The sequence below is a fragment of the Falco punctatus genome (genome assembly GCF_963210335.1).
Source record: "Falco punctatus genome assembly, chromosome: 8".
Lineage (NCBI taxonomy): Eukaryota > Metazoa > Chordata > Aves > Falconiformes > Falconidae > Falco > Falco punctatus.
The window spans coordinates 11208266-11236019 of record NC_137588.1 but is presented as its reverse complement, the minus strand read 5'-3'; the positions used below and the strand labels follow the sequence as shown (position 1 = coordinate 11236019).

Below are 27754 nucleotides of genomic sequence, written 5' to 3'. Positions count from 1 at the left end.
GAGGTTTTTCTGTAAGAAACAATCACCCTTTGATTTGAAGTTGGTTACAGTCTTTGCAGCCAATAAATTTTGTGGAGGCATTTTAAAGTGCTCTATTTCTCTTATTCCTATCCATGTTCAAAGCAAAACATCACGGTTGTTATTTTTTATGTAGCAGAGATGTATATGATTCAAAACAAAAGCCTTTTACAATTTAATAATTTATTTTTTTAAGATGAGCATTTTTAGAGTTTCATAATTACAGAGGTAACTATCCTAAATACTACAGCAATCTCATTGCTTTTCAAGACAACCTGTGCAAATGTGGTATCAGACATGGTCTATCATCTAGAATGCCACCTAATAAGATAAATATAACTGTATATGGTAGAGAAATAATAAGAGTTTCGTAGATGAACTAGGAAAAGAAACCCCTTTGCATTTTCCACATGACAGATTAGAAAACAAGTGTCAAATACAAACCTAGGTAACATCTCACTTGGTTTGTTTCAACAACTTAAACAAAATACTAAGCACAAATAACTTTGTAACAGTCAAAACTAGTTCCTCAAATAGTCCCTTAATTTGTTATTATCTCGAGCAAATCAATTTAATACTCAGAAAAGACTATCAAATCTCTGCAGACTTCTACCAAAAAGAAAGGGAAATAACTTACTTGCTTTTAAGTACTGCCTGTTACTCAAATATCAAGCAGATACTGAAAGAATGGGACCATTCAACTACACTGCCTCAATTTTTAATTCCTAGTGAGAAAATTCCACTAAACCCAAGAAAGACTGTTATCATGTGAACACAAGGAACCCCTGTATTATTTCCTTAAGCAAGACAAACTTCACCTACATTGTGGTTGTGGAAAATTAGGGATCCTGTAGTTTTACTAACACCTTGAATGTTGCTTCGGCAGCAACTTGCCCTGAAACATGAAAGCAAGTCTCAAAGAGACTTCAAAGGGAAGACTAGCAGAAAATGTGAAATTGTCCTGTTCTCATTGTGTCTCTAACTTACTCTCCTGTTTGAATTATAAATTCAAATCTGAGAACAAAAACATTCTCTAAAAACAAATGTAGGTGCTTGAAGACTTGATTTAGTACCCAAAAGGGGCACAGAGATTCTGAATTTCAATCAACTCAATGCTAGATTTTCCATGTTCCTTACAAGCACTTATCAAGTAGTAGCCCATCATCTGTGCTTTTCCATTTACAGCAGATGGAAACGAATCCAGACAGTATCATACTACAGTCTGTAGACAACAGCAATTACAAAGTAGGCAGTACGCTGAAGGAAATTCAAGTACAGATCTAATTTTTATGTGCCACAACAGGAGGACAAGCTAGCTCGACAGTTTTAGACTCTTTCAGAACTTAGAATCTTCAGATCTTTTTAGCGAAAGAATCATATGTCATGACCACAGAGAGAGTGGAGAAAAAACCCTCACAAAAGTCTAAAACACAGATTCTGAAGGCAGAGTAATAGGAAGACACACAGGAAAGTGGTGAAAAGAGGGGGACACACCCCACACTACCACTGGAGTTATATTTTAAGTTGCAGAGTCCTGTTGACCAAGCAGAGAAAGATGAAAGCAGAAAAGGAAGGTGCAAGTTGACAGACTGTATGAAGAGGGAGAGATGGAATAGGCACAGAAGAGGAAGAGTACAGAATTAGAAGACTAATAGTGACTATATAGGAATTATAAATTAAATGGGTTACAACCAGTAGAGTTTGACAATGAACTCCCACCTCCCCCACTCCTTAAATGGAATTTTTTTGTTTTGCAGCTATAATTTTTTTTTTAAGTGGAAGGACTGTCAAAGATCCAGAGCTGCTACTTCTACATGCATAGAGATGGAGAAGACAATGTAGTAGGCCAGGAAACTGCCCACAAATTAACCATCTCCCTTCCCATTGCATTATGGTGTTGGAGAAGTGGTGTTTTGCTTGCAATCATTGTTCACTGGCTACGAATCACACTTTTTTCCACTCAAAATACACAAAAACCGCTCTGAAACCATTAAACACAGCATAAAAATCCTAATGATATTGTGTAACTACTCTGCAGTCACTAAATGAAAACAAAGAGCTCTTCTATCAGCCTGTGTGTCCTTCTGTAGCTGCTGCACTGGTGTACGACAAACGTGTACACAAAAAAAATTGCTGCTTAAGAAAATATGCGTCTACGTTCACTATGGGACACAAAGCCAAATACTTAACACCACAGCTGGTAAAAGGGGCATGAAGTTTGCAAAAAGGAATGTCACTAAAGATCCCCACCAGGAAGATGACTAGGCTACAAGCCAACATACCACCTAATGCGAAGAAAACGCATGACAAAAAGAATGTTCTTTCTCTCATTTCTCTGTTATTCATTTCTCTGTCTTCTGCAGCTCATGAGACCTATGCCACCCTAAAGGCTGATAGCTCTTGAGTTTAACAGTGTGCAGGTATCTGCTATTTAGGACAACACTAAAATACGGGCATTCTCACCCTTCACCTTGTCTTCACCAAGATACAAAATCTAATTTTACTTGTGTGGGCACACAGGCAGGACGGACCCTCAAACGAAGGCTCTTCAAGTGTTCTTTTTAACGAAAAACCTGACTGGGGAAAAGTTTGGAGCATGAGAGACAAAGTTCAATATGAAGAGAAGGGCTTTGAAGGCAATAGGAGAAGAGGGGATAATTTTTCTTTACGTCATCAGAGGGAAATGCCTTCTGGGGTGACTTCCCTCTCCTTTTAAACTCCCTCTAAGTCTCATGTTCAGCCACATAAAATCAAAAGCATCTTCTGGCCCCTCTCCATCTGTGCTTATCTGACCCCAGCATAGATAAAACAACCTACATGAGACTCGTCTATGGAGAGTCAAAGAGCCCTCCTCTAAACCCCCTCAGTATCACACTGCCAGAATTATCACAAGTTTTGGCTTCTTACACGTAAGAATGACCTGGGGAACCCATTAAATCGATAGATAGATTATTAATGGTTTAGGAATGTGACTTTCCCACTGTCTAGCCAGTTCGATTTACAAAAACTAGTACATGAGTTACACACATTGGAATTTTAGTAATAATTAATCCTTGACCTGTTCAAAGTGCTGTACAAACATTAACTAGCTAATCCTCAGAATAAACACACATTGTAAATAATAAAAAAAAAAACCAACCCTGAAACCCCACAACACAAAACTGAATAACCAAGCACCCCACCAGAAAAACAAATCTTGCCTTTTCTGCAGAGTGAAAAAACTAGGATGATAAACACAGTAGCTTTTGCAGGGCCCCTGGAAGTCGCTAACAAAGTCACCAACTACCACAGACAGGAAGGTAAGAGTTCCCAACTCCCAGTCCTGTACTGGTGCCTCTAGGGTACAATACTTTTTAGCTCCTGACGGCCTTCTTATTAACCTTTGCATGCAATGGGCTGCATGGATACAAGAACTCTAGGGCAAAACAAACAACAACAACAAGGAACCAAAGAAATAAATATTACAAGAAACACTGTCAAAAGATTATTTGAAAAGCCCATTTATGAGCTTACAGACAATACCTTGGTGGCACGTATCTGCCTGTGAAGGTCAGTTAGTTGTTGGATTTTGTATTCTAGTTCTGAAATCTGGGCTTGAAGCCACGTCCAACGGCTGCCAATTCTGGCTCTGTCTGCAAGCCACTTCCATTCAGAAGTATAGCTGCTGTGAAGACAAAATGCCGGTTAGTCCAAAAATAAAGATAACCACATTTGCACAAGAACATTTTTGACAGCTGCTCTGCCTCATGTTGCAAGCATCTCAGTTGCTTTCAAAAGATATCTGATTATACCCATTCAGTTTCACATCAGCTTATTTCTGTAACTACAGAACTTGCCCAAACCAGTACAACCAATGTTCACTGGCTATTCCCAGGCTAAGCTGGTTTTATGTTCAGTATTATAAAACCCAAAGCTGAAGAAACTACCAAACTATATCAGTTAATGCAGATTACAGATTTGTAAAGAATTCCAGTAGCTCTACCAGCAAGAACCCAAATTCTTACACCACACTTCCTCCCACAAGCTTCCACGAATATTGTTTGCTAACAATTGGAATCAAATAAAACACCATCCAGCAATGACAAGCTAGATATCAAGTCACGGCCCAAAAAACCCAAGTAGCTTAAATTCCCTTCATTCAAGCTATTTTATAAATATAATTGTGTCAGTATGGTATACCTAGGTCACTCTTACTGCTGTTTACAAATAGGTGTAATTTGTAACACAAAAGATGCCTCCCAGTACTTGACATTGTGATTAGCTTAACTTTATTATGTCAAATTCATCACTGGTATCAGCAAACTTTACTCAACCTACATCTTAAATAAATGAATGACATAACAGTGCCACTCAATAAATAATCTTAATATCCAGTAAGTTTAAGCAACAGAGACAACACAATGCAGTATTTTAGTATGCAACTTGCGCTAGTATCCTACCATTAACTGAATTAATTTATTTAAAGAAAATGACTGGGGTTTTTTTTCCCCAATAAGTTGTAAAGTAGTTTGTTACAGCTAACTTAAATGAACTGTAAAATCCAGCTTCTGGAAAAGAGGAGCTTTTATTCAAGTTATTGGGATAACTACTGGATTTAAATCCTGGATAGTAGTGTATGTAAGTTTTGCACAGGCCAAGTATGTGATCCCCCATTCCCCAGCCAATGAAAAGTACTCAAGTATCACAAAAGACACAAGAAAAAGCAGATGCCAGTAAATAGGCATAGGATCATCACACAAGCGCAATTGTTTCATGCAGAATTTTGTGTCAACTACTTCTACAATAAAAGGAAAGTACACATCACCCTGCAAAAGATGCTACACATTTCCTGGCATGAGTAGAGAATCACCAAACTTGAGAATCCTAATATTTTCAGACATTATAAAACATAACAGAACTGAAAATCACAGAACTTTCAGCCTACTTTAGTTATCATAAATAGTAAGAACAGACACAGACTCCAGTAGGTTACTTCTAAAATACGTAATTTCTCCCTTTTTTAACATAAACTATCTGCCCACATAGTTTACAACCAGCTTAAACTCTCTCCTACACAGACAAAATGAACATACAAAATTAGACAGAAGATTGAAATGTCCTGTTAAAATCCAGATTCTATGTGCAAGCAAAGGTAATCACAAGTGGATTACCATCAAAAAGAAACTCAAAGAACTCTATAAATAGCTACCATAAGGAATTGTTCACACTTTATATATTCTATTAGTGATTTTGTCCCAGGATAAAAGGCATACGAAGTCATCTTGTGAATATTCATTTTTCTGACAACCCCTTCTTATTTCTCTCTGTTTTCCCCACTATCACCAGTACATAATAAATAGCCCTAGTTACTTAGGCTTTAACCAAGTCTTCTTGCCAAGAACTTCTCTGTGATTGAACAATTTTTGCACATTTATGCTTCTGGAAGTCATAAAATAAAATTTGTGGGGAAAGGGGGGATCCAAATTACGAGTTGACCCAAGTCACCGTTCAATTGACTAATGTGTTCACACAAGTGTGGTGGCTGGAATAGTTAGGATTTGTCTCAGGACCATGGGATGGCAAAAAGTTAGTCCTAAGAAAGAGCTGCTTAATAAGGCTATAACAAATCCCTTAGTTGATCATTTTAATAAAAAGTTTAAGAAAACCCCAACAGGAGTATTGCAGTGCTTACTTGTACTCCTTTCTCAAAAGACAAATGAACAAACAACAACACCCCCCCCAGACCAGGACATTGTAACAAGAAAGCCCAGGTGAAAGAAAATAAATCACACTGACAGAATTACCTTCCAAGCTAGATGCAACAGTGTGAGGAGAAAGGTGAGCTATCCTCAAACAGACTGAGAAGGGAGAAGCACATGAGAGAAATAAAGTGTTCACACAGCTGGGAAACAAGTGGAGTGGAAAGGGTCACAGCTTGCCTTGTGTCCCATACACTGTATGAAACGAGCATGGCAGCAAGGAAATCACAAGTTATTTTTCAAAAACATGTTTGCAGGTTTTTTTCTTAAACACAATAATAAATCCTGAATTAATTGCATTCACTGTTGAATATATTATGTGTATTTTGCTTCATTCTAAAAAACAAGTATATATGCAAGTATTTCTTAAGGCTTTAAACTGTACTATATAATTAAACTAACAGGCTTTAATTACAGTGTAATAATGATGTCCTTAGGCTCCTCTAAGGAAGAGCTTCCACCGAAGTAAGCACAGACATTCTAAGCTCACACCAAAGGAAGCAATTTTAGCTTCTCTCTCCTGCCAGCCCAGGCTGCCCCATGCCTGCACAAGCACTCAGGCACCTACACAGTGACATGTATTACAGAGTTGCTCATGGTTAATTTTAACTGTGGAGGCCAGGGTGAATGAAGCAAGTTTAAGTCTAGATGGCTTTCCCAGTCTTGATGCCTTGCAGACACACACATTTGCACTGCCCCAAGGGAAGAGGAAGGAAGCTCAGGGCAAGGCAGCAAGCCTGCGTTAGCATTTACAGGACAGGAGGTGAGAGTACTGCTAAATTCTGTTCCCATCTCTGTCGCTCATATTTGATTGATCTTGCATTATTTATTTACCATCTTTGCCTCTAAGTCTATTTCTCTACAAACTATTTAGACCTTGTAACTCCTCGGAGGAAGATAAAATCGCTATAAGCAATCCCCACGCTCCCGAAGTGAACTGTTTGCATGCAAAGTAGTACAGTCACTCAAGTGACAAATGATAACACACTACTGCAATTAAAATAACAACATTTAAAAAATATTTGTAAATCTGTTCCTGGGATGTTAGAGAGAGCATAACATTCACTCAGTAAAGAAAGCTGTTTCAAGGTGGCACCAATGAATTAATCAATTCTGCAAATCCAGAGAAGAAAAAAAACCAAAACCAAACAACTACACAGGGTTACAAAAATAACCAGGCCTGTTGCTGAAGGAGGAAGTCAGAGCAGATGCTAAAGGAGAAGCTCCTGCCTTGGTTCTCTGTTGGGATTGAGACAAGAAAAGAAAAGTTTCTGTCTGTCCTGCTTCTGGTGTGCTCCTTTTGCAAAGCACCTTCACTTGGTTTCTGTGCTGTCTAACATCTTACATCCTCCACAGGAATTTCAGATTTGTTCTTCTGCTGACAATTCAATATAAACCACATTACATTTGCAAAAGGTTCTAATGTTCAGTACTGTTGCAAAATGAAATATTAAACTTACATATAAACTTATTGCTCTTGCAATGACTGAATCTGCAGACGATCTCCTGCATTCATCCAAGACCATTAGAATTGGAAGAGAACAGAGCAATACTGACTATGTATGAATAAAACATCTCATTTAGATTTCTCTAGAAAAACATTCTGGAATTGCATTAAAGGCACAATTTGTTTCCATGTGAGATACTGGCTTGCATTCCCCCTGTTCTCATTGAACTGCAGGAGGTCAATCCTGCACAACTTGCAAGAGAAGAAAGAAAGAAAGAAAGAAAGAAAGAAATGCAGAAGAACAAGCAAGCCACAAGGAACAGAGACACAAAGACAGACAAAGTATGATCAAAAGTATAACTAGGAAGTGGACATTCAGACTGTACTGTGTCACTCCAAAGTATGGGAAAGAATTCAGCTAGGTATCATCAATACCAGCAGAAGTAGTATAAGCATTTCATCAAAGCTACTTGGTTTTGCTGAGGCCGAAGAGGCAAGTAAAGAGTACTAAGTAATATACTATTACAGTCAGTACTGTTACTTAAAATGAAAGAAGTTTTTAGCCATGATCTCTGGACAGAATAAAGGACAAGAGTAAAGGGCCTCAAGTTGTGCCAGGGGAGCTTTAGATTGGATGTTAGAAAACATTTCTTTGTTGAAAGGGTGGTAAAGCATTGGAACAGGCTGCCTAGGGAGGTGGTAGAATCACCATCCCTGGAGGCATTTTAAAAAATGCATAGATGTGGTGCTTAGTGACATAGTTCAGTGGTGGACTTGGCAGTGCTGGGTTAATGGTTGGACTTGATGGTCTTAAAGGTCTTTTCCAACCTAAATGATTGTATAATTCTGTGATTGTATATGGATGAACCACTCGGCCCTCTCAACTTCCCCAAAAAGAGAAAAAAGAATTGAGAACAGACCATGCTTTTATGTAACTAAAGCAGCATCACAGAATGCAAGAGGACTATGAGAAGCATTTCCAGTGCCGCCATTATGTTGTGGGTAGGATTTATGTTGTCCCAATAGCTAAGATCAGTCTGTCCTCAAAACCAGGCAACCTTAATGCTAACCAAGATAAATTTGCTGTGCTACATACACACACTGTTGTTTGGGTTTTGTGTCTGGTTGGGTTTTTTTGTTTGTTTGTTTACAGGAGAGGAAAAGGGGTGGAATTTAAATCTTTTAGGGATATCTTACTTTTATAAGCAAACAAAACAAGAAGCCTGATCATTATTTGATAAATAATGAAGCAGAAACACAGTAGTGTTTAAAATGCACAAAAAATACAGAACCTGGGATTGATACTTCTGTTAAGTATCCAGGATTCAAATAGGGATTGTGAGCATAGGAAAGAGTGTTTTATAGCATGCAGTCCTGTGCCCAAGGCAAGATTCTCCACAAGTATCTTATAACCTGAAAATTAAAAGGAAATCAAGGCCTTCCAGCCTCGTAACTCACAGTGAGAACAAGTAATATAACCCTACCACGACATTTCTGCAGGGACAATGACAGGATGCTTCCTACTGAACAGGAAAGGAGCATGCTTGCAACAGACCCACATCAAAACTCCAAAATGCAGGTTTGCCAACCCAAAACACAAGCCTCCTTCCAAAAGGTTGGTTTTGAAGAATACCAGCGTTTTCTAGTTACACCATCCTCAAACTTGAACAACCCAGAGAACAAGGCACCCACATAGTGAGGGTGGAAAAAATTTCTCCAATTCCAAAATTCTGCATTAAACATAAGAATGGCAGTTATTCCTCATTTCTGCTTACATTTTCTGCTCAGTTTCCTAACACAGTGTATTTTGATCTTTCTGCCAGGCCGTGTCCCCTTCAGTTTAATCCACGTTGTTCTGTCATTCAGTTTCCAGAAGAGTTAGCTCAGAAGTGACCACCTCCATGATCCTGACCTCTACCATCCCTGCTGGTTCATCTCCTCCTCCTCACTGGAAACTCCTGGGCCATCAAAGGCCTGTTGCCAACCATGTGACAGTGAAGTATTTGGGAGCAAGAAGCAACTCATACAACTATAGACTGATTACACTCAGGATAAAGAGCTAATTACATTCCTTGGTGGGAGTCACTGAAAACAATAGCAGAAGTTTATCATTTTGATGAAGGACTCAACTGAAAAGCAAAAAATCAGAAAGTCCTTCAGATGTTTAAATCCTACCCAGACAGCATATGACTCACAATGAATTTCATAAGACTCAACACACTGGGGAAAAAAAATCACAGAGCTCCCAATTCTCTTGGGAAGCTCACTCAGCTGTAGAAAAATACAAACCAGTTAATATTCACCACATGGCAACTCTATCACAAATGCTCAACAGCATATTAGTATGGTGTGGGGCTCTCCCACGACCAGAGCTGCAAGCCTGTGAATTTCCTGAGCTGCCCCTAATTTTACACTACAGTCAGTTTTCCTGTGACTACACATGGCAATGCTCACAAAGCAGCTGGCCTGAATACAAGCATTTTCTTGCAAGCCATTAAGGTGAGCACAGGGCTTCTGATACCTTCTGTCAACACGCTGGTAAAATTTAATGTGTCCATTTTTTCTTCTCTCTGCAAACACTGACAGTAAATAAGAGATTACCTATGAAAACTAGGAGATGGCATCATATGAAAAATTTAAATTAGGTGAATCCAGATATGTAGTGCATGTATTTTAGACAATCTTATCTAGATTTTACTCACAAGATAAAAATGCCCACTCCCAACAAAAACTTCCAAGACTTGTAATGGCTGAACAAACATGTCCAACTATGAAATGACCCGTAAATGCTTTCTCAAGGATTAATTCTTCCAGCACACCTACTTAATGTTTGTTTTAAGAATGAACTAACTTCAGTTGCTGTTGAAGTATTAATTCCCCTGGACCAGTTAACGGTTAAACCCATAATAACCACATGATTAAAAAAACCTGAGTGCTGTTTTATGAACTCAGTCTCTCCTATGCATTCGAGAGTGCAAACAAGATTAAAACAAACTGCAACGAATATCATCCTCTGGTATCATATCTGATCAATACTACACAACAAAACACTATTTACTCTGACAGTTCGCTATCAGTCGTTGCTCAGATAATCCAGGAGTGCTTGCTGCAGTCTGACTGCAGAGAGCAATATGCTGCTGTTTTGTGACAACCAGCACCAAGTCAAGCTATGCCCTGGAAAAAAATAAATTAATTAAAAAAGCAGTCAATTAAGGGAAGTTCTCTGGTACTCAAAATTATACTGCAATCTCTGCAAAGATCTGCAATCAGGTCATTCTTCTGGAGCCTCCAGGGTTGTTATCTTCTTTGGTGTTTAACAGAAATTTTTTACCTGGCAGAGATTTTCCTCTGAAACACTACACAGCTTCAGAACAGATGGGTTACAGTTCTCCCTATCATCTACAGACATCGGCAACTGCTTATCACAACAATTTCTGGCACCCACGCCTGGTCCCACCATCGCTGACATGCTGTTACCATTTAATACTTTCAGAATTTCATCCAATAACATATGTTGATACTAACACATAATATACAATCTATCTTCTCAAACCAAAAAACTTCATCCAGCTGAATATTTCTGCTAAACCATCAGGCCTGAATTATTTATGCAGTAACACCAGAAATTATCAACCATACCTGTGATTTTCCCTTGAAGAGAAAATTCATAGTACAGAACTAGAGGAAAAAAATCAAGTTGCAACAGAGTAAGATTTTTACATCTTCCACGAGTAAGTTTAGAAGGGACGGTGGGAAGGGGAGAAGAGGAAAGCAATATTCAGGAAAAAAAGGCTGTAGAAGAAATCTGACAATATAAAAAGGAAAAGTCTTTGCGCTTGGATAGTAAAGGCGAAACTTCATAAGCATTTTGTATGCTCTCTCATCTGAGAAATCACATCTTCCAAACTGAAGAGATGCTACAGCCAATACAGCCTGCTACAGGGTTTCTGCAAAGAATCACGCTATTACTACAGGTTTTACATCAGAAACTGAACTATTATACTTGCACTGCATTGGTAACTCAATTTAAGGCTTAGCAAAAGAAACTAAAAGTTCGGCTTCTTAAAACAGTGTTGTTTGTTACAGTGCTGAACTTTTCCAATGGCTGGTAGGTGCTTGTCATCTTCAATTCTGTTTACATAATTCTTTAGAGCTGTTAATGATAAAAGGCCAGATTGGTCAGTGAAGGTGGGGTCAGTTAGAATATTAACTGCCCAAGAAGTAAAAACCTGCAAAAGATGAACAAGCAGCACCAGTTTCTCTTTTAATAAAATAAAAAAATACATTGCAAAATGCAAATCTGCTAATGCCTTTTGTTAAAAATAAATTTTTAAGATTCCATTGGCTCCCCCAGAACCCCAACTTCCTCCACTAAACCTCAGCATGCTGTAAATCAGACCAATATGGAGCAAAGAAGCAGGTAGTTCTAACATGCAAAGAAAGAAACTTCAGGAACACCAGGGCTGCCTGGAAACAAGATTCTTTTCTTGCCTTTGAAATGGCACAACATCAATAGACTAACAACAAAACACCGGGAACACAGGCCTAGAAATCTCTGTAACTATTACACAACTGGCCTTAAAAAAGAAATCAAGAAAGTAGTGCTATGTCTGGATCTCACGCTCAACATAAAATACAATAGATCTTACAATATATTCCTTTAAAGACATGTGCAAATAGAACATTATTACAGCATACAAGTAGCATATCAATGCTGTCCAGCCACTGAAGCTGGTCCCCAAATTTATACATCTATTCTCAAAAGGAATAGGTGAAATTCATATAATTAATTCCAGCTTATAACTAATTTCTTTCTAGCTATATACAGTATCAGATTTCAATGTCAAAATGAATACAAAGCATATTCTTTTTTGAGACTTTTTGGATAGACAACTAACAGTTGATTCAGAACCTGCATGCCAGACACGCTGGAAATCATCAGCAGGTTTTTGGTAGTGGAGGGGCTGCAGCCCTGCAGAACAGGGGAAAACTGCCCAGGCAGGGACTGAGAGGAGACTCAGAAGTGGCTGTGACTGGTGGGGGAAGCCCACAGCAGAGCAATTGGCTGAGAAATGGGGAGCAACAGCAGCAAAAGCACCATCACACACTAACCTTCACCTCCTGCTGTCCCTCACCTCACTGAAGGGGATGTGCCTTGATGTCAGGTGGTGTGAACAACAGGCCCACCACTGTCGGGGGGTGCTGCGGGGAAGGGGCTAACAGGAGAGCTGGAAGAACCCCAAAGCACTCCTCTGGGTGGGAGGGCAGCTGAGCAGAGCTGGGACAGGTCCTACTCCAAGCCCTGAAGCCTGGACCCACCCGACCTGCGGGACCCAAAGGAAGCTGCAGAGGGGCTGTGCCGAGTGTGAAAGCCCTGGTCGGGGTGAGCCCCTCGCAGTGCTGCCCCAGCAGTGACCTGGCATCTGCCCTGGGAACACACCGGTACATCACAGAGTCCTTTGGTCCCCCTGCAGTTGCTGTAAGCACGCTCCGATTAGCAGAGAAGGAACCAACTAGTACTTGGCTGTCTGCTTTGCAGGGCAGGGATGGAGTTTGTGACAAGGTTAAAACCCTACAGTCTGGTCTGCAGGAACAGGGAGTGGAGACTATAATGAACGTAGGTTTGAACAGTTGCAGCCTTCTTGGTTTGGGCATTTTGTAGGAGCTTGGGGTGGAGTTTCACCGCTTCCCAGTCTACCCCCTTGGGCAGGGAGGGAGGGGTGTGTGTTATAATGCTCATATATTCAAACACGGATGTTCAGGTTTATTTTTTTTCAATACCAGAATCAGTAATTAAAATTTTGCTAACTGAAAATTAAATTGATTTAAATTTCCCAACAGAAAACTTTTTTGCACCCACAACAGCTAGGTAAAATCTTTTGATGAAAATAAAATAATTTACACTTATTTCAGTTTCAGTAAAAAAGAGCACAGGTCAATATATTTAAATCCAACATCTAAAGTTACATTCCTAACCCATATTTAGCTGTATGAATGAAACCCTGTTACAGGAGAGCATTCCTATTTTGGGAAATCTTTATGCACACTTTTTTATTTCATGTGAAAAGGAAAGCATTTAAATGATTTCCTGTATCAGGGGCCCACGTATGCTGATTTTCAAAGGCACTGGATGTATCCCTTTGAAGTAGATTCTCATGAAATCAGAGTTATCTATAAAATGAAATAACGCTGCCCTCACTTTACAAGGTGTTAAAAAGACAGTTCACTATTGTTTGTAAACAAATATTTTAATTAAAGCAAACACATTTCACAGCAAAAGAAAAAACGCTAGCCATAAAGCACTGATTAATCAGCAGCTGACACTAAGCACTAAACTCTTGTCTACCATTTAATTAAGCATGTGAGGTTTCCATGTACACGCGTGTGTCTGATTATTATTTTCTATTCTACTATACTATGTTCACTGTGTATTAAATTGCCATTCAGAAAAGTAATGCCAAGTTTTTATTTAATATGCATCCAACACCTATCTAGCTCAAAAGCTTTGACATTCCTGGCTCTGAGATTCCCTTGCAGGTTACAACTTGTTAAACCTTCTGCCTTTCATTAAAACCTTTCAGTCTGCTTTCAGCAGCTGCAAAAATATTAATGTAATTACAGGTTAGAAATCAGAATCCTCACTCACAAGAACATTACTCTGGTATTGTGAGAAGGAAGTCTTGCTCAAAAGCAAGTTATTATTACTGTACATGAGATCTCTAAAGAAAACCAGTAAATGCATGTGGGACCCTAAAGAAGTTGTAAATCCATCTTATGGAAATCCAACCAAGTGAGGTTGAATATATTCTGATATAATACATGTATCCCTAGAGTAAAAAGTAGAAGGTAATATAAAGCTATCTTTTCCTTCATTCCCTGGTAACAATTCTCCTCCCACATCCTAGTGATGGGAGCCAAGAATTAAGAGAACGGAATTAATGAAAAAGCAATGTATAAACCATTCCAAAATCAGCATTATTAGCACCTGTGAATTTATACTTATTCAAAAGCCCTCACATTAATTTTCTATGCAAATAAGACATTTCCCAGACCTGTAAACTAAAAAAAGTCTTAAAAACTGGAAACAATTGGGGTTTTGTGCTTAAGAAAAACGGAGAGCAGTATTTAGTCCTGGCAGAGTTTCTTCCTCCTCTTCCCAAAAACAGAACTGACTTCTCAGATCAGGTATGAAGCAAAATTACAGCTCAGAGTGGAAAATTAGGATCTGACCTTGCAAAAACAAACAGCTTCCCCTTATAATGTGGCTCAAAGAGTAGCAATAAACCCCAGCCCCTGAGCAGTGCCTTCTATAGTGAGGCCTGCAGAACTGCATTGATGTTGCTCAATTAGCCATGAGAAAAAATGCTAGGAAAAATGGAAAATAATCTAGAACAAACAGATTAGAACTGGAGATACTAGTCATAATATTTTCTTCCTTCCTGTATTCTCTCCGCCTTACTGCTCCCCTCCCCAAGTATTTGTACTAAAAGCAGATTTCCCATCTTCCCCCTTTCCAACTAGCAATCTAAGGGAAAAAGAAGGGGGGAATGGGGGGTACTATCTCTGCACATTGTAAATGTTTCCAGGCACAATAAACTCTGTGAGCATGGAAAAATATAACAGCGCTTCTTCATCAGGCCTGAGGTTGCTGGAGGATAATCAGTAAAACATGTCTTCCAAAAAATCAGAGGAAAAGCATGAAAATATCTCTGAAGGGAAAAATCCCACCAAATGATGCAAAAGGACTGTATTCAGATGGGGGAAGGAGGACTAGAGAAACAGGGCACAGGACTTCTCATGAGTAGACAGAGCTACTTACTTTGCAGAAAAATCTGTTGTAAGCAGGTTTTCTCCCTGATCAATTAGGTACATGTATTACTATTTGATAGAGCAAGCAGCTGTGTCTGACAAACCCCAGAGATGATCTATCTTTTGATTCCGGAAGATTATACACATAGTGCGTGTAGAAGAAAAACTCTACACCCTGCAACTTTAAAGGTTCTCAAATAACCACCCCAGCATTGGACTTTTGTAGTACACTGTAAACAACGAGAACTTCCTAAACACATCAGGAATACGCACAAAATACACAAATAACAATGTGAAGTTGGCCTGGAAGGATGTAATACATAGCTCCCAGAGTAGAGCTGTGTTGCTGAAAAAAACTTTCAGCTCACATCCTCCCCCAATTCACCTTGTTTGAAATCTGTGACCGTTTCTATGAATAATCTTCCATCTTCATGAAACACAAAGATCAACAAGTTCCAAGTAAATTCAGCTGGTGAAATGTTGTCCATGTTGCATTTCAAGTGGTTGATGTTAGTTGTGAATTCCTGAAGGAATTACTTATCGTCAGCTTTGTGATGCCCTCCTTGGGCCCTCCATCCACTTTGGTTGCTAATGCCTAAAAGGGAGCTAGCGAACAGCACCTAACTTCTGCCTTAGAGAAACCAAAGGGAAGTACTACCGTAATCCCCTGTGAGCATCTTGGGAGCTTCCTGCACCCAAAGCTGGAATGGTACTAGAATACACTACAAATTACTGATGGAAATCTGGTGCTTTGCCTAAGAAATCTTCCGTGAAATTAAGGTTAAAGACATTCATGAGCTGACACTAGCAGCAAAATGACAAAATTCCTGAGAAGAACCAACTGGGGTTTTTTTAATTTCTTTTTAGTAAATACTCAAAGGACCAAATGTGTTTCGATTAAGCTCTTGAAAGGGAATGAGGCTTTCCAATTATTCTAGAAACTAGAGTTTCTAGACATAAGTACTGTGAATTGTCAACTAGAAGAACTGAATTCACCAACAGATGAAGGATCTTTCCTGTCTTGAGGACAGCACCTATGTAAAGCACAAAGGATGAACAATGGTCTAAATATCTTTTAACAGCCATTTGCAACTAAACAACAATGGTATTGAAATAGATGGATAAAGACAATCTTACCTGAGACACAAAGCATTGAGATACAGCTCAGAAAAGCTTATGTCAAGACTCATTGAGTAAAACTCTTTTCAGGATAATGAGAATGAACAGGTTCATAATGCTAAAAATAGCTCCAGGTTTTTTCCTACCGTGAAGAACTGGAGCTGGAATCAACTTCTCCCTCCTGATGGGAAACAGACTGTTCTCAGGTAAACATGGTAACTGCAGGTTCTTGCCCCCCCATGCACATTGGATTGACACCTCCTCCCCCCCCAAAAAGGATAAAAAGCACTGCAGTCACGACAATGACCAGCCACCAGCATGATTATACCCTCAAGTTAAATGCAATCAGTATACTGTGATATAGGCAAAACAAAACCATTTTTCCCATTCATCAGTGCATAACAGAACCTGATAACATCTACAGTTTAAGCATTAAGAATATCACACAAGAAGAGTCTTTCCAGGTCAGTAGAAGTCTTCACTATGAAAAATAAGCCACAGGAGAGGAAACGAGTGTTCTCTCACCCACATGATCACATGATTTCTGGAAAGCACTAAGAGTCAATTCCTGAGGACAGAAAGGCATTTCAAAGAATGTAAATCCACTTAGCAGAAATAGAAATGGATGTTAACTTTGTTTCTTTTGTCGAGGTGAAAGGCAATCCAAAAAGCCTTAAAGTGGTAAAGCTCAGAAAACTGCAAATCTCAGCAGCTGCGCTGGTGATAACCAATTTACCTTTGTCACCCAGAAGAAAAAGTGCAGCCTTTTTACCCATAAAGACAAATCTTAGGGTAGTTGGAGAAATGAAGAAAACCATTCCAAGCTGAAGATAATGACAAATTCAAATAAGAGACAGCCAGTCCTCATTGCGATGTTAATTCAAGCTATTGCCTCAGCCTGTACAAACAGACAAGAGTCTTCTACTTAAACTAGGTAGTACTTTAACTCTGAGCTTGCTGGCCCAGCAGCACAGTTCAAACAGCAGTGATCCTCACAGTGCCAATGCTGCAAGGCCTTAGCTAATGTACATCGCTAACCTTGTCACCGTTGCTGCCCGACTGCTGTTCAGCAGTAAGAACATAAAAAAGGGAGGGAAAAAACCAACCCACAAATAAAGGGTTGCACTGAGTCAGACTATAGATGATCTACCCAGTCTCCTGCCTCTTGGCAGTGGCCAAGATAACAGTCTTACAACAGGGCAGGCAGGCATGGAGGGAGCAGTGCTTCTCCAGAATACACCCTCAGCTGCCAGCAACAGCAGCTTGGGGATTTCCTGCGCCAAAGGTGGTGCCTTTGTATTTAATAATCCTCCATGGATTTTTTGTCAGTGCAATAGAACAACCCGAGTAGGCCTCAAGTGGAAAGATAACTTCAGGAATTCAAAAGCCACAGGAAGAAATAAAGGTAAAAGACTGACAGGCAGTTGGAAACTTGAATGTCCCTGGCAAGAAAGAAAAAGAGAAACTTCACAGAGAAGCTTGGTCCAAGTTTTACATTATCCACTACCCTTCAAGAATCAAGAGTTTCTCATCAGTTTTTCTTTTTCAGTTCATGTAATCACAAGATAAGAATCCCAGAGGCAGAGCTATTATCAGCTAGGAGAGGAATGTGGATTCTCCTACGCTGGGAAGAGGCAAAAATGCTGTTTTTTCATCAAAATATTTCAAAGGGAGAATAATTCTTTTGCAAACTCAAATATTTAAGGTGATACTAACTGAGCTGGCAAGTCATCACACTTTGGTTGGACTTTGGTACAGTATTTACCATTCTGACAAAATGTAAAATAAAATTAAAACTAGTTCTTACTTTGCACTTTTTCTCTTCTCTTATTTCCAGGCCTACAGACTTTAACGGAACACAGCAGCGATTTGATACAACCACGCTATACTGAAGCTTCCCCAGCTGAAGCTGTAACATGTAACAGGTCACAGCTCTCTTCCAATTAAGATGGAGCTTCCTTGATTTGTTCTGAACATTATGCTTTCCAAGAAACAGACTAAGAAATATGTTAAGTGTTTATTTTTCCTCAAACACCAGTGTCACTCTTAAGTCTTTCTGGACACTCCCTAACGGCAGAAAGTGTAAGAGATCAGGAAACACAAAACCAGTCCTGACTTAAAGTGCTAGAAATACAGGTGCTATGAAGCTCCTACCCAGCTCCTGCATTTGTGTGAAGCTCTGTTCGATGTGTCACTGTCCTGACTGTCACTTCCTAACAGTCCTTAAGACATACTCCATTCTTTCCAGCTGTAGGAAGGTGAAAGCAGCTGTCCTTTCACTGCTTGCTAAAATGTCTTGACCAAAGAGATTGCGTTAATAATGTAGCAAGGTAAGGGGGGGGGGGGGGGGGGGTGTGGGGGGGGTGGGCGGGGGGAAGAAAAGCAAAAGAGGCTGTACCATCAGAGATTTTCAAACCTACAATAGTTTATGCTGACAGGAGCTGGGCCAATGCAAGACAATATTAATTAATGTTATTAATTTCCCTCTGGTTCTTCTTGAAAAATATACCAGCAACAATAAAAACACCACTGTTAGCTTCACTCACAGTAGCAAAATAACTGCAGTAAGTAAATTAACATTTTTAAAATTATAATTCAAAGAATGAAACTTTTTCAGTATATAATCCCCAAATATTGGATGGCTTGACACTTGCATCAGGTGTTCATTTTTACTATTGATCACATCACAGTGGATTTCAAGATCCTAACATCGACTAATTCTTAATAACTCCAGAATAAAATTAAAATTATTTTCATACCATCCAAAAATATCATTAACAGCACTGCTAACACTATTTGATTTACAGCACCAACTGAGTATTGAATAATTAGCAGTACTAATGTAATGCAAACTGATAGAGTGCAGTACAAAATCTAGCTCTCTACAGCCTAGTAACCATTCCTTAAACGCTGTAATTAGGAGAAGTGCTTACTTTCTGTCTGGCCCCTGCCAAACCTAGTTCACACAGGTAGTCCTGCTCATTTCAGTAGGACTATCCATTGAGTGAGGTTACTCACACAAGAAGGAATCTGCAGGTCTAGACCCTTCCATCTTGATTTATAAGCATGAAGCACATGAGTCTAGCAGGAATTTAACACTTACGCTTCCACTGTTGTTCTTACAGTCTGTTCCTCACCATCTTCATCTGAGCTGCTACATGTTGCATCAGAGTCCAGATCCTTCTCCACACGAGACAGCAGCCCTCCAGTAGAAAGTGCAAACCCCCGGACTTCACCTGGTGCAATGCTAACTCCGTTCTGTATGTCCGTACTCAAACTACTCTCCAAAGTAGTCGTGCTGTTTTCATGCCAACCTTCAGTGCACCTGAGGGAGCTACCGCTCAAAAATCTGGTTGGCTCACGGAAAACCTTCATTCTTTGTAGCTGATGTTTCACGAAGCATTTCAGCTGCTGATCACAGTGTTTGATGACATGCTTTGCCAGGAGCATTTGTAAACGTTTCTGAGTTCTTTTGGCGCGACTGATTTCCATTTGTTGCTTAGTGACACACTGGAGTAAGCGAGCACACACCTCCTCTGGGGTGCAGCTCAAAATCCCTTCTGAAGGCCCGTGAAGAATTTGGTGTAATAAATCCCCTTTTATTGTTTCAGCGCAGACTTCCAAAGCCCTACCCAAAAAACCATTCTTCTTGTACCATTTACCATTTAAAAGCTGCATTTCTTCTGCACTACTGGATTCAGTTACACTTGAATCCAAAAGTCTCTGCATTTCTGCCAAATTCGGAGATGTGGTCTCTGAAAATGTTTCCCCTTTGACCTGTTCCTCAGGTTCTGAATGACTAATCTGACCAAATGATGTGTCAGCACCATTATGTAATGACTTTCTCATCTTGGAGCAACTGGGCTCTCCCGCTTTCATTTGCTTACCGGTTTTGTTGCTAAACGCAGAATTTGTACTCATTAACAAGACAGACTGATAGTGCTTGGAGGATGGTGGAGAACCATAATTCTGCACACTGAAGATATCATTCCTGAGGTTGGGCTCAGCAGTGGGGAACCCCAGGACTGAGCAAGTAATCTGTGCGATGGAGTCCTCTTTTATCTTCTCTTCCACTGCTCTGGAATTTTCCATGCACAAAGCTGTATCAGACTCCATAGCTCTAGAGGACAAAGAAGGTGACAAGTGGATACCATGACCTTTTGTTGCTGCCTCTCTGAGGGCTGGTGTCATTATAACTACGGTATGTAGTTTACAGCAAACCTGAAAATAACACGGGCCACGTAAATTTCTCATTTTCATGACACAGTACAAATACAACAACTCTGTCAGATATTTCATTCTTTTGACATTATTCAAAGATCCCATAAAAAAATGACATTGTCTAAAGAACATGGATAGACTATGGTCCCTACCAAGTCAAACAAGAATGAATACTCTTTCTGTTTTTTCTTTATTTCATTCAGAGATTGTTTCATGTGCAATGAAAGCCTTTACCTCTCAGGGGAGCGAGTGTTCATACCTCATTGCATTCCTGATCCTATCAGTCTGAGAAATAAGACTCACAAAGTTCAAGACTGTCATCTAACCTTGCCCAAACTGGAAAACATGACCATAAGCCCTGTGACCAGAAGGATGGATTTTAAAATATGTGTGCGAGTGTATGTCTATGTACATGCACACACAGAGATGCACATGCACAAATTCCCACCCCAGAACTCTGGCTGGGTTTTACTTTAATCTGCTCTGAAGATAAGTTACTTTTTGAGTTGTGTTTAGTTTTCATTCCAGTTTGGGTTTTTTTAATACTTAAATGAGTCAGCACCAACAGTATCATAGAAATGGGAGCTATGCAGCAGCTACCTATTACAAGTTCAGCAAAGCTGAACACCTACCACATGATGAAACACTCTGAAATAAACTGAGAGGCACTATTGGGAGAAATGTGTTTAATGTAAATCTACATAAAAGGAAGGATTTGATGAATTAATTTACTATATATTCTCACAAACGCACTTTAGAAACCAATCATCAAGACTAATGCTTTAAAACCAGAGAGCTGTAAGTTCTAAATGTTACCTAAAAAAAAAAAAATAAATAATTCCCATGCCTTTATATCCAGTTTTATTCATCAGGCACTGCCTGCATAATGCACAGACAATATTCTTTGATAACAATTTCAGTAAAGACAAGCACTCTTCCTTTACAAACCCTTTTGCCTGTGGCTTGCCACAGTTTAGAGGAAGGGTTCCCAAACTGTGGGATCAAAAGACCAGTGTCAGCCTTTACCACTTCTTGTCAGCAGCTATACTGCTATGTCATGCTGTATCTATTCCACAGCCTACAGAGCAGGAATCACTGCCTTAATGCTGTACTTGCAGCTTTGTTTAGGAGATGGTTAAATAGACCCTATGAAAGATTTAATTGAACACAGCCTGGAGAAGCCTGAAAGATAAGCTACTGTCAGTTCTTCGTTAAGAAGCTAGAGACAAAACCAGAAGCAGTAAGAGAGTACTAACAAAAGTGAGTGCAGCACAGTAATTCCACAGTAAATTCTCTATTTAACTGGTGTACTAGTTGAGCAGTGTTTCCACTGCCGTCCTTTTAATGTCTTCAGTTTCTTTGATCTCCACAGCAACTGCCTAGCTCAGCAATTTTCAATGCGCAGATCCCATAAGGGGTCAATGATTCTGAGACTGCCATGTATGGGTCTTAAGAAAACTCCCTGTCTGAAGCCTTAGCTTGTTTATAACTACAGGTTTCATACCGAAGGTGGAAACATTCAAAGGGAGGTGTGGAAACCTAAGGAGCTGAGAAGTACCAGTCTGGATACTTTCTCCTTAACCCTAAAAACACAAAGAAAAACAAAGAGCCACATGCTCCAGTACTGCCTAGGCAGTCTCCATATGCTTTATTCACCTTTCATTGCTCCACATATACTTCAACCATAAGGTTTTCATCTCTGTACATTATCTACCCAGCACCACAGGGACCAGGCTTGGTGGTCCTGATGGTAATTCTAAACGATGCTATTAAAATCCTCAGGATTTTAACTTTTATCAATGAGCCAGTAACTTCAAACTATAGAGGAGTTCAGCACAAAATCCTCCCCGGTGGACAGCTGTTCAGTAAGAGCCCTGTTACTAGCATCAGAGAGAGAAAGGCACTGACAAGATCTGGAGCTCCAAATCACAAAGGCTCTGGTGATTCGGCAATGCTCTCGGCATCTGGCTGACTTGTGGAGTTGTGTCTTTCCACTCTTTTAAGACCTAGCAGTAACAAGAATTTTTAAATTCAAAGGAGTATGGATTCAGACACCTATGCCCATGCCCCTGCCCCCCTCCCCAACGTATGGCAAATAACTATAGTAACTCAAAGTGATTTAGAATGGCTAAAATATAAGGGGGAGAGAATTGAAGCCCACACTTTCTCTGGGAGGTTTCTACGGACTCAGGGGAATCCCCATGTTAGATCTGTCCCTGGGAACTCCAAGGAGCTCTCTCAGAAAAACACTGTCAGCCTGATATCTACATACACTGAGCCATGAGTTTATAACTATTGCAATTTCACCATCTACCTTACCTAGCCCAAGTGGTTTAACAGTCATAGATTGCTACTCCTGAAAGGCAGGAAACAGTCACACATAGCAGAGCTGCTGCTCAAGCAAACAAGAAGTTTGGAGATGTGGATCTCATACCTATAGGAAGATGAAGGCTATTCAAAAAACTAGCAGCACAAAACTTTCAATGTGCTGTGTTTTAACTTGATCATAGTCCCTCAAATACTACATACCCTTCTGGTACAAGTTTCAAATTTCCTAAACTGCAATTACTACAATTAGCAAATTATTTTAAGGGATTTTTTTGAGTTTGGGGGACTTCCCCCCCCCCCCCCAATAAGGGAAAGAGGTGAAGAAATCAAAATACCCTCTGACTGAACCAGAAACGTTAAACTAAAGAGCACCAACAAACCACCAATTAGGAGCTCCTGTCAAAAGATACTTAAATTACAATATAGCTAAAAAATAAAATGCTTTTGAAGAAAAATTGCTCAATGAACTCCTTACTCAGCAACCTGCAAACTTCACACAATGTTTCTGCCCTGAAGATAGTCATGTGAGACACTTAAGGTGTGTTGCTCTCACTTCAGTGGCATCAAAAAGACTTCGTAAAGGCTGGTACTGTCCCAGTCTCCAGTTCTTGGCATTTCTGCAAGTTCATCCCCACCCACCGCCACACAGAGTCATTGGTATATGAGCAAAAACAAAGTATCAGCTGCTAAAACTTTTTTTTTTTTTTTTTTGTACAAGTACTTGGCTCCACAAGAATTGTACAATTTCCATTTTGACACATTTAATTTCATTTTGGTAGAAAGCAGAAAAAATAATTTCACTCCACCTTTATTGGAAGTGAACTTCCAAAGCCAAACCTATAATTTTCTGGGGGGAAAAGCTGGGGGTGGGAAGTGCAGAGGGACAGAAGATAAGTACTGCAACATGGTATTTAGGAACACTCTGTATTTTTATTCTGGGAAAAGCTTTTTTGTCATAGGTAAACCATTTCAAGGATTTTTTCCATTGTGTACTACTTGAGGTTTCAAAACCAGAACAGCTGAAATGCTACTAAACTGGCAAAGATTTTGCTTTTCATCTGCTGAATACGTACTCTGCTTGAAAGACTAAGAAGTATCGTAAAAAGAAAAGCTGACGTAAAATAAGTACCAGGGAAGGGAAGAAACAAGTACCAGACACGCACAGTGCAGCAACTGATGTTTAAAGTGACTTTATGCTTATCCTCCCCTAATGCCTTAATTACCCAGGGGGATATAGCTGGGAATTGCAGTTTACCATAGCTCAAGCGCTCCTGCACCCCGCACCCCACTCCCTTCTCTGGCCACAACGACAGGTCCCTAATCCCCCAAGGACCCCTGCTCCTCTAGCCCTCCCCTCCTCTCCCCTCCCCCCTGCTACCTCTGTTTACTTTCTTAGTCCTTACCCAACACTTCCATATTACACCCTTCTCTACCAGACTTACCTCAACGGAATTTGCCTAAATCCTGAAACTAGTGTCTTCATGTTGGTAACTAGCAGCACCCTATTAAAATAAACACAACAAAACCCAACCACAAACCTGCCTGCACACAGGGTGGCATTCCCTTCCCAGCTTTTGTTTATAGTCCTTTTCACTTTTTGACTCTTCCCCCCTTGCATAACACTATCACTTTTGTTACACAACACTGCAGACAACGTTCTGGGGGATTTTTGCTGGGGGGAAGGCGGGTAGGATTGTTTTGTCTTTTAGTGGATTTCTGTTTGTGATCTTTTCGTTTTCAATGACAATAAAACTACATTTGCATGAGGGTTTGTAAGGCTCCTCTGTACCAGCCTTCTTTCCTTGTAAATTGAGTTGTGTTTCCTCACCCCAAACACCTGAGGCTTTCCTGCTAATAATGAGATTCCTGGAGATCAGGAGGAGCTTTTTACATTTACTATTTCAGATCCAGGGGCCTACAAATAACATTTCAAATTAATACAGCTGTTTCCAGTTTATTCATAGATTATCAGTGTTTCAGATAAGTGCACTTCCAATGTTTATTCCTTGTCTAGAAGGCATTTCAAAAGCAAAGCAAAGTAACTGGCAGCAGACAGCATCTGGTGAAACACCCAAAATCAAGCTTAGCTAGAATGTTCAAAAATACTGTATTTCAAACTGCCAAGAGTTGCTTTAAGGCCTCTTAGAGGAAACCTGCAGATGAGATGGCAGCTACATGAGCAAGCCTGATCTGCCTACAACACAACTGACAAAACCTGGTTCCCTACAGCTTTGTGTTGTTTGCCCCGTAATCCCTAGCTCCTCTTGGACAGCCTTCCTGATAATCGCTGGACAAAAATAAAGCAGTGCTCTGGCAGACAAGCACTACTGTGGCACTGCCTTAGCTGTGCTGCCAGGACTGAGAGCCACCGCCGAGCTGAGCATGCAGGCGCTGACTTTGGCCAGCTTCTCCAAGCCTTGCCTGGTGGGAGGCATCCACTTGGGTATACTTTACCTACCTCTCCCAATTTTTCACAAAACTTACATGATCATAATAATTTCTAAGAACAGAGAGAACAGCTCGGTAGCATAATCTGCATTTTCTCACAGAATAGCTTGCAGCAATGACTGCAAAAGAGATACTGGTCCCACTGGGTATGTCCTGGTTAGGAGTATGAAAGCAAAAGGAAAAAAGTCCACATTTAACACACCTGGGACTAGCCTTTAAGAAAAAAAAAACCATCTCAGTAGGCAGCTTTTGTTTTCAGTTCAAAAGCAGCCCAGTTACTCATGACGTGTATTTAAGCATTTTAGTATTTTGTTCTATTAATAGATTGGAAAAAAAAAAAAAAACCAAAAAAAACCCAAACAGGATTACATGGGGAGTCTCAGCTTTCAGCAGCATTCACTGCAGGCAGTACTGTATAGATGAAACTGCAAACTCCAGTGTTTTGCACTCCCCAGAAAATATAAGCACAAATTCCTCCTCTTTGGAAAAAAAACCCCACAACCCAACAAAACATGTGCACACCTAAAAAGTATCTCTCTTTGAACAGTAAGAGAACTCAATTTAATACAGACCACCCAAACAGTTTTAATCGTAAAAAAACATCAAAAAGCACATACTTCAAGTGGAGCTCATTAGTATTCATTTATGATAAAATCCATGACTCATTAAAATCTCTGAACAGAGTTGTTTTTCTCCCTGTTCATAAATGCTTCTGAACAGAGAATCATATATTATTTCCAAGTTTATTACCATACCATCAACTAATTCCTGTTCAGTCTATAATACCATATATTAGTAACATAACATCTCAAGTAGTTTTTAACATGTGCTAAACAAACACATTTTGTAGTATATGACAGGTGCCTCTGTTAAGTAGGTTGTACATATGTCTCTAATATAAGTATCTGTAATACCTTTAGATCCATTGTAAAGTCCATATCTACATTTCAGTTACCCTTTTGAATTTCAGTCTTTGAAGAGAGGGCCATAAAAACTGGTCTTAAACAAGACCCATTCAGCTCTCAGACACTAATTAAGATGACTGGAATTTAAACTCCCCAAAACATTTACAGGATTTCACAATGTGGACCAATAAGGAAGGACAATCCTAAGGCACACAGACTAGCCCTCTGAGTTGGTAGAGCTACTAGCATTATAACCATGCTTTATCCAATTTAATTTTTAATACCTTATTTTTATTAAATTAAGCACAAAAAGGGGGAAATATCTAGCCTTTGACAAAGAGCAGACTGTAGTCATCTGTATTTTATTTTAATTTTTAACCGGTTACTTTGTTTCCCATTGTTGATGAGTATCAAGTACCTCAGTCACTGCTACACTTTATTTTGGGAAACGCTTCAGCATTTTGCAACCGCAGAGCTGATACACAAAGTGGATTAAAAGACCAGCTCAAGACCACACAGGAAACCTCAAGGAAGCCTGAGGGTCGCACCTGGATCTGAGCCGCTGTCCAGAGCTTTGCTATCTACTTTATCTAAAGTATTCAGTTTTATGAGTGAGTGGTCTGGGAAGCCAGCTCGGTCAGGGTCACTCGAAGGCAAAGGAATCTGTGGCAATCTTTATATCAGAAGGAAATTTTAACTCAGGAATGAAAAAAAAAAAATCGCACATGAAAAGGCAGGCTAAAGCTTTCCACCCACTACTGGCTCAAACATTAAAAACAGGGCCAGGCGGTACAACATTGCGTGCCCGCAGCCCGCCGGCGCTGCACAGCAGCCGGCACCTCGGGCCGGCGGCACCGCGGCCAGAAGCCAGGGTCGGCCGGTCGGGCGGGCAGCGACGCTCGCACGGTGAAGCAGGGGGCAGGCGGGACCCCCCCGGGGAGCCCCGCTGGGAGCCGGCGGAGGGAGCTACCGCCCGCCACGCCGCGCCCCGCCCCCGCGCCCCGCCCCGCGCCCAGGCCGTTCGCCCCCCCGCCCCGCCCCCACCCCAGTCTCCTCCTCACGCATGCGCGCCAGCGCTGGCGGCGCCACAGCCGCTCCCGCCGCGGGAACCAACCGCCGCCCGGCCCCGGTTCCCCCCCCCCCCCCCCGCCGCCCCTTACCCTCGCCCTCACCGCACCGCTCCCCGCTGGCGCGCAGCGGCGGCCTCGCCACCCGCCCCCGGCCGCCCCGCGGAGCCCCGCGCTTGCCTCCGCCCGCCGGCTTCTCCACAGCGGCGCTGCCACCTCCAGCCCGCGCGGCGCGGCGCCCGGCGCGGCTCCCAGTGCCGCGGTTGAAGAGTCCGCGCCCAGCTAAAGCGCAGCTCGGCGGGCGGGGCGGGGCCTCCCCGCGCAGGGGGAGGGGGCCGCTCCGCTCAGGGGAGGAGCGCGGCCAATCCGCCGCGCCTGGGGGCGGGGCTCTGCGCGGGGGCGACCGCCCGCCATTGGCTGGGCGCCTGACGCGGGGATGGCCCTCCTGCCGCGCGCGCGCGCCTCCGCGGGGCGCGGCGCGAGAGGGACGGTGGCGCGCAGAGCGGCGCCTCCTCCTCCTCTCCCGCTCGGCGCGGTGAGGGGGAACGAGGCCCGGGCTGACAGAACCCCCGGTGTGCTTAAATGATAATAATAAAATAATAATAAAAAATCGTTATTAGCATTTTTAACTGGGGGTAATAACTTGGAACTACC

At 41.0% G+C, this 27754-nt stretch overlaps 1 protein-coding gene across 7 annotated transcripts in view; it reads right to left on the bottom strand.

Moving 5' to 3' along the window:
- Positions 1 to 27748, bottom strand: part of KANSL1L (KAT8 regulatory NSL complex subunit 1 like) — a 67000-nt gene extending 39252 nt beyond the window's left edge. For 5 of the 7 annotated variants that reach the window (XR_013929897.1, XR_013929898.1, XR_013929899.1 and 2 more), the window contains exons 1-3: positions 27281 to 27748; positions 19235 to 20352; positions 3541 to 3682 (exon numbers count right to left, since the gene is read on the bottom strand). Coding sequence is in view for 2 of the 7 variants with exons in the window: in XM_080398385.1 (XP_080254511.1) it covers positions 3541 to 3682; positions 19235 to 20322 (1230 nt within the window). In the remaining 5 variants the exon portion in view is untranslated. The remainder of the gene's footprint in view (positions 1 to 3540; positions 3683 to 19234; positions 20353 to 27280) is intronic. The other 2 variants (XR_013929900.1, XR_013929901.1) reach the window with 2 other exon arrangements.
- Positions 27749 to 27754: the final 6 nt, after the last annotated feature.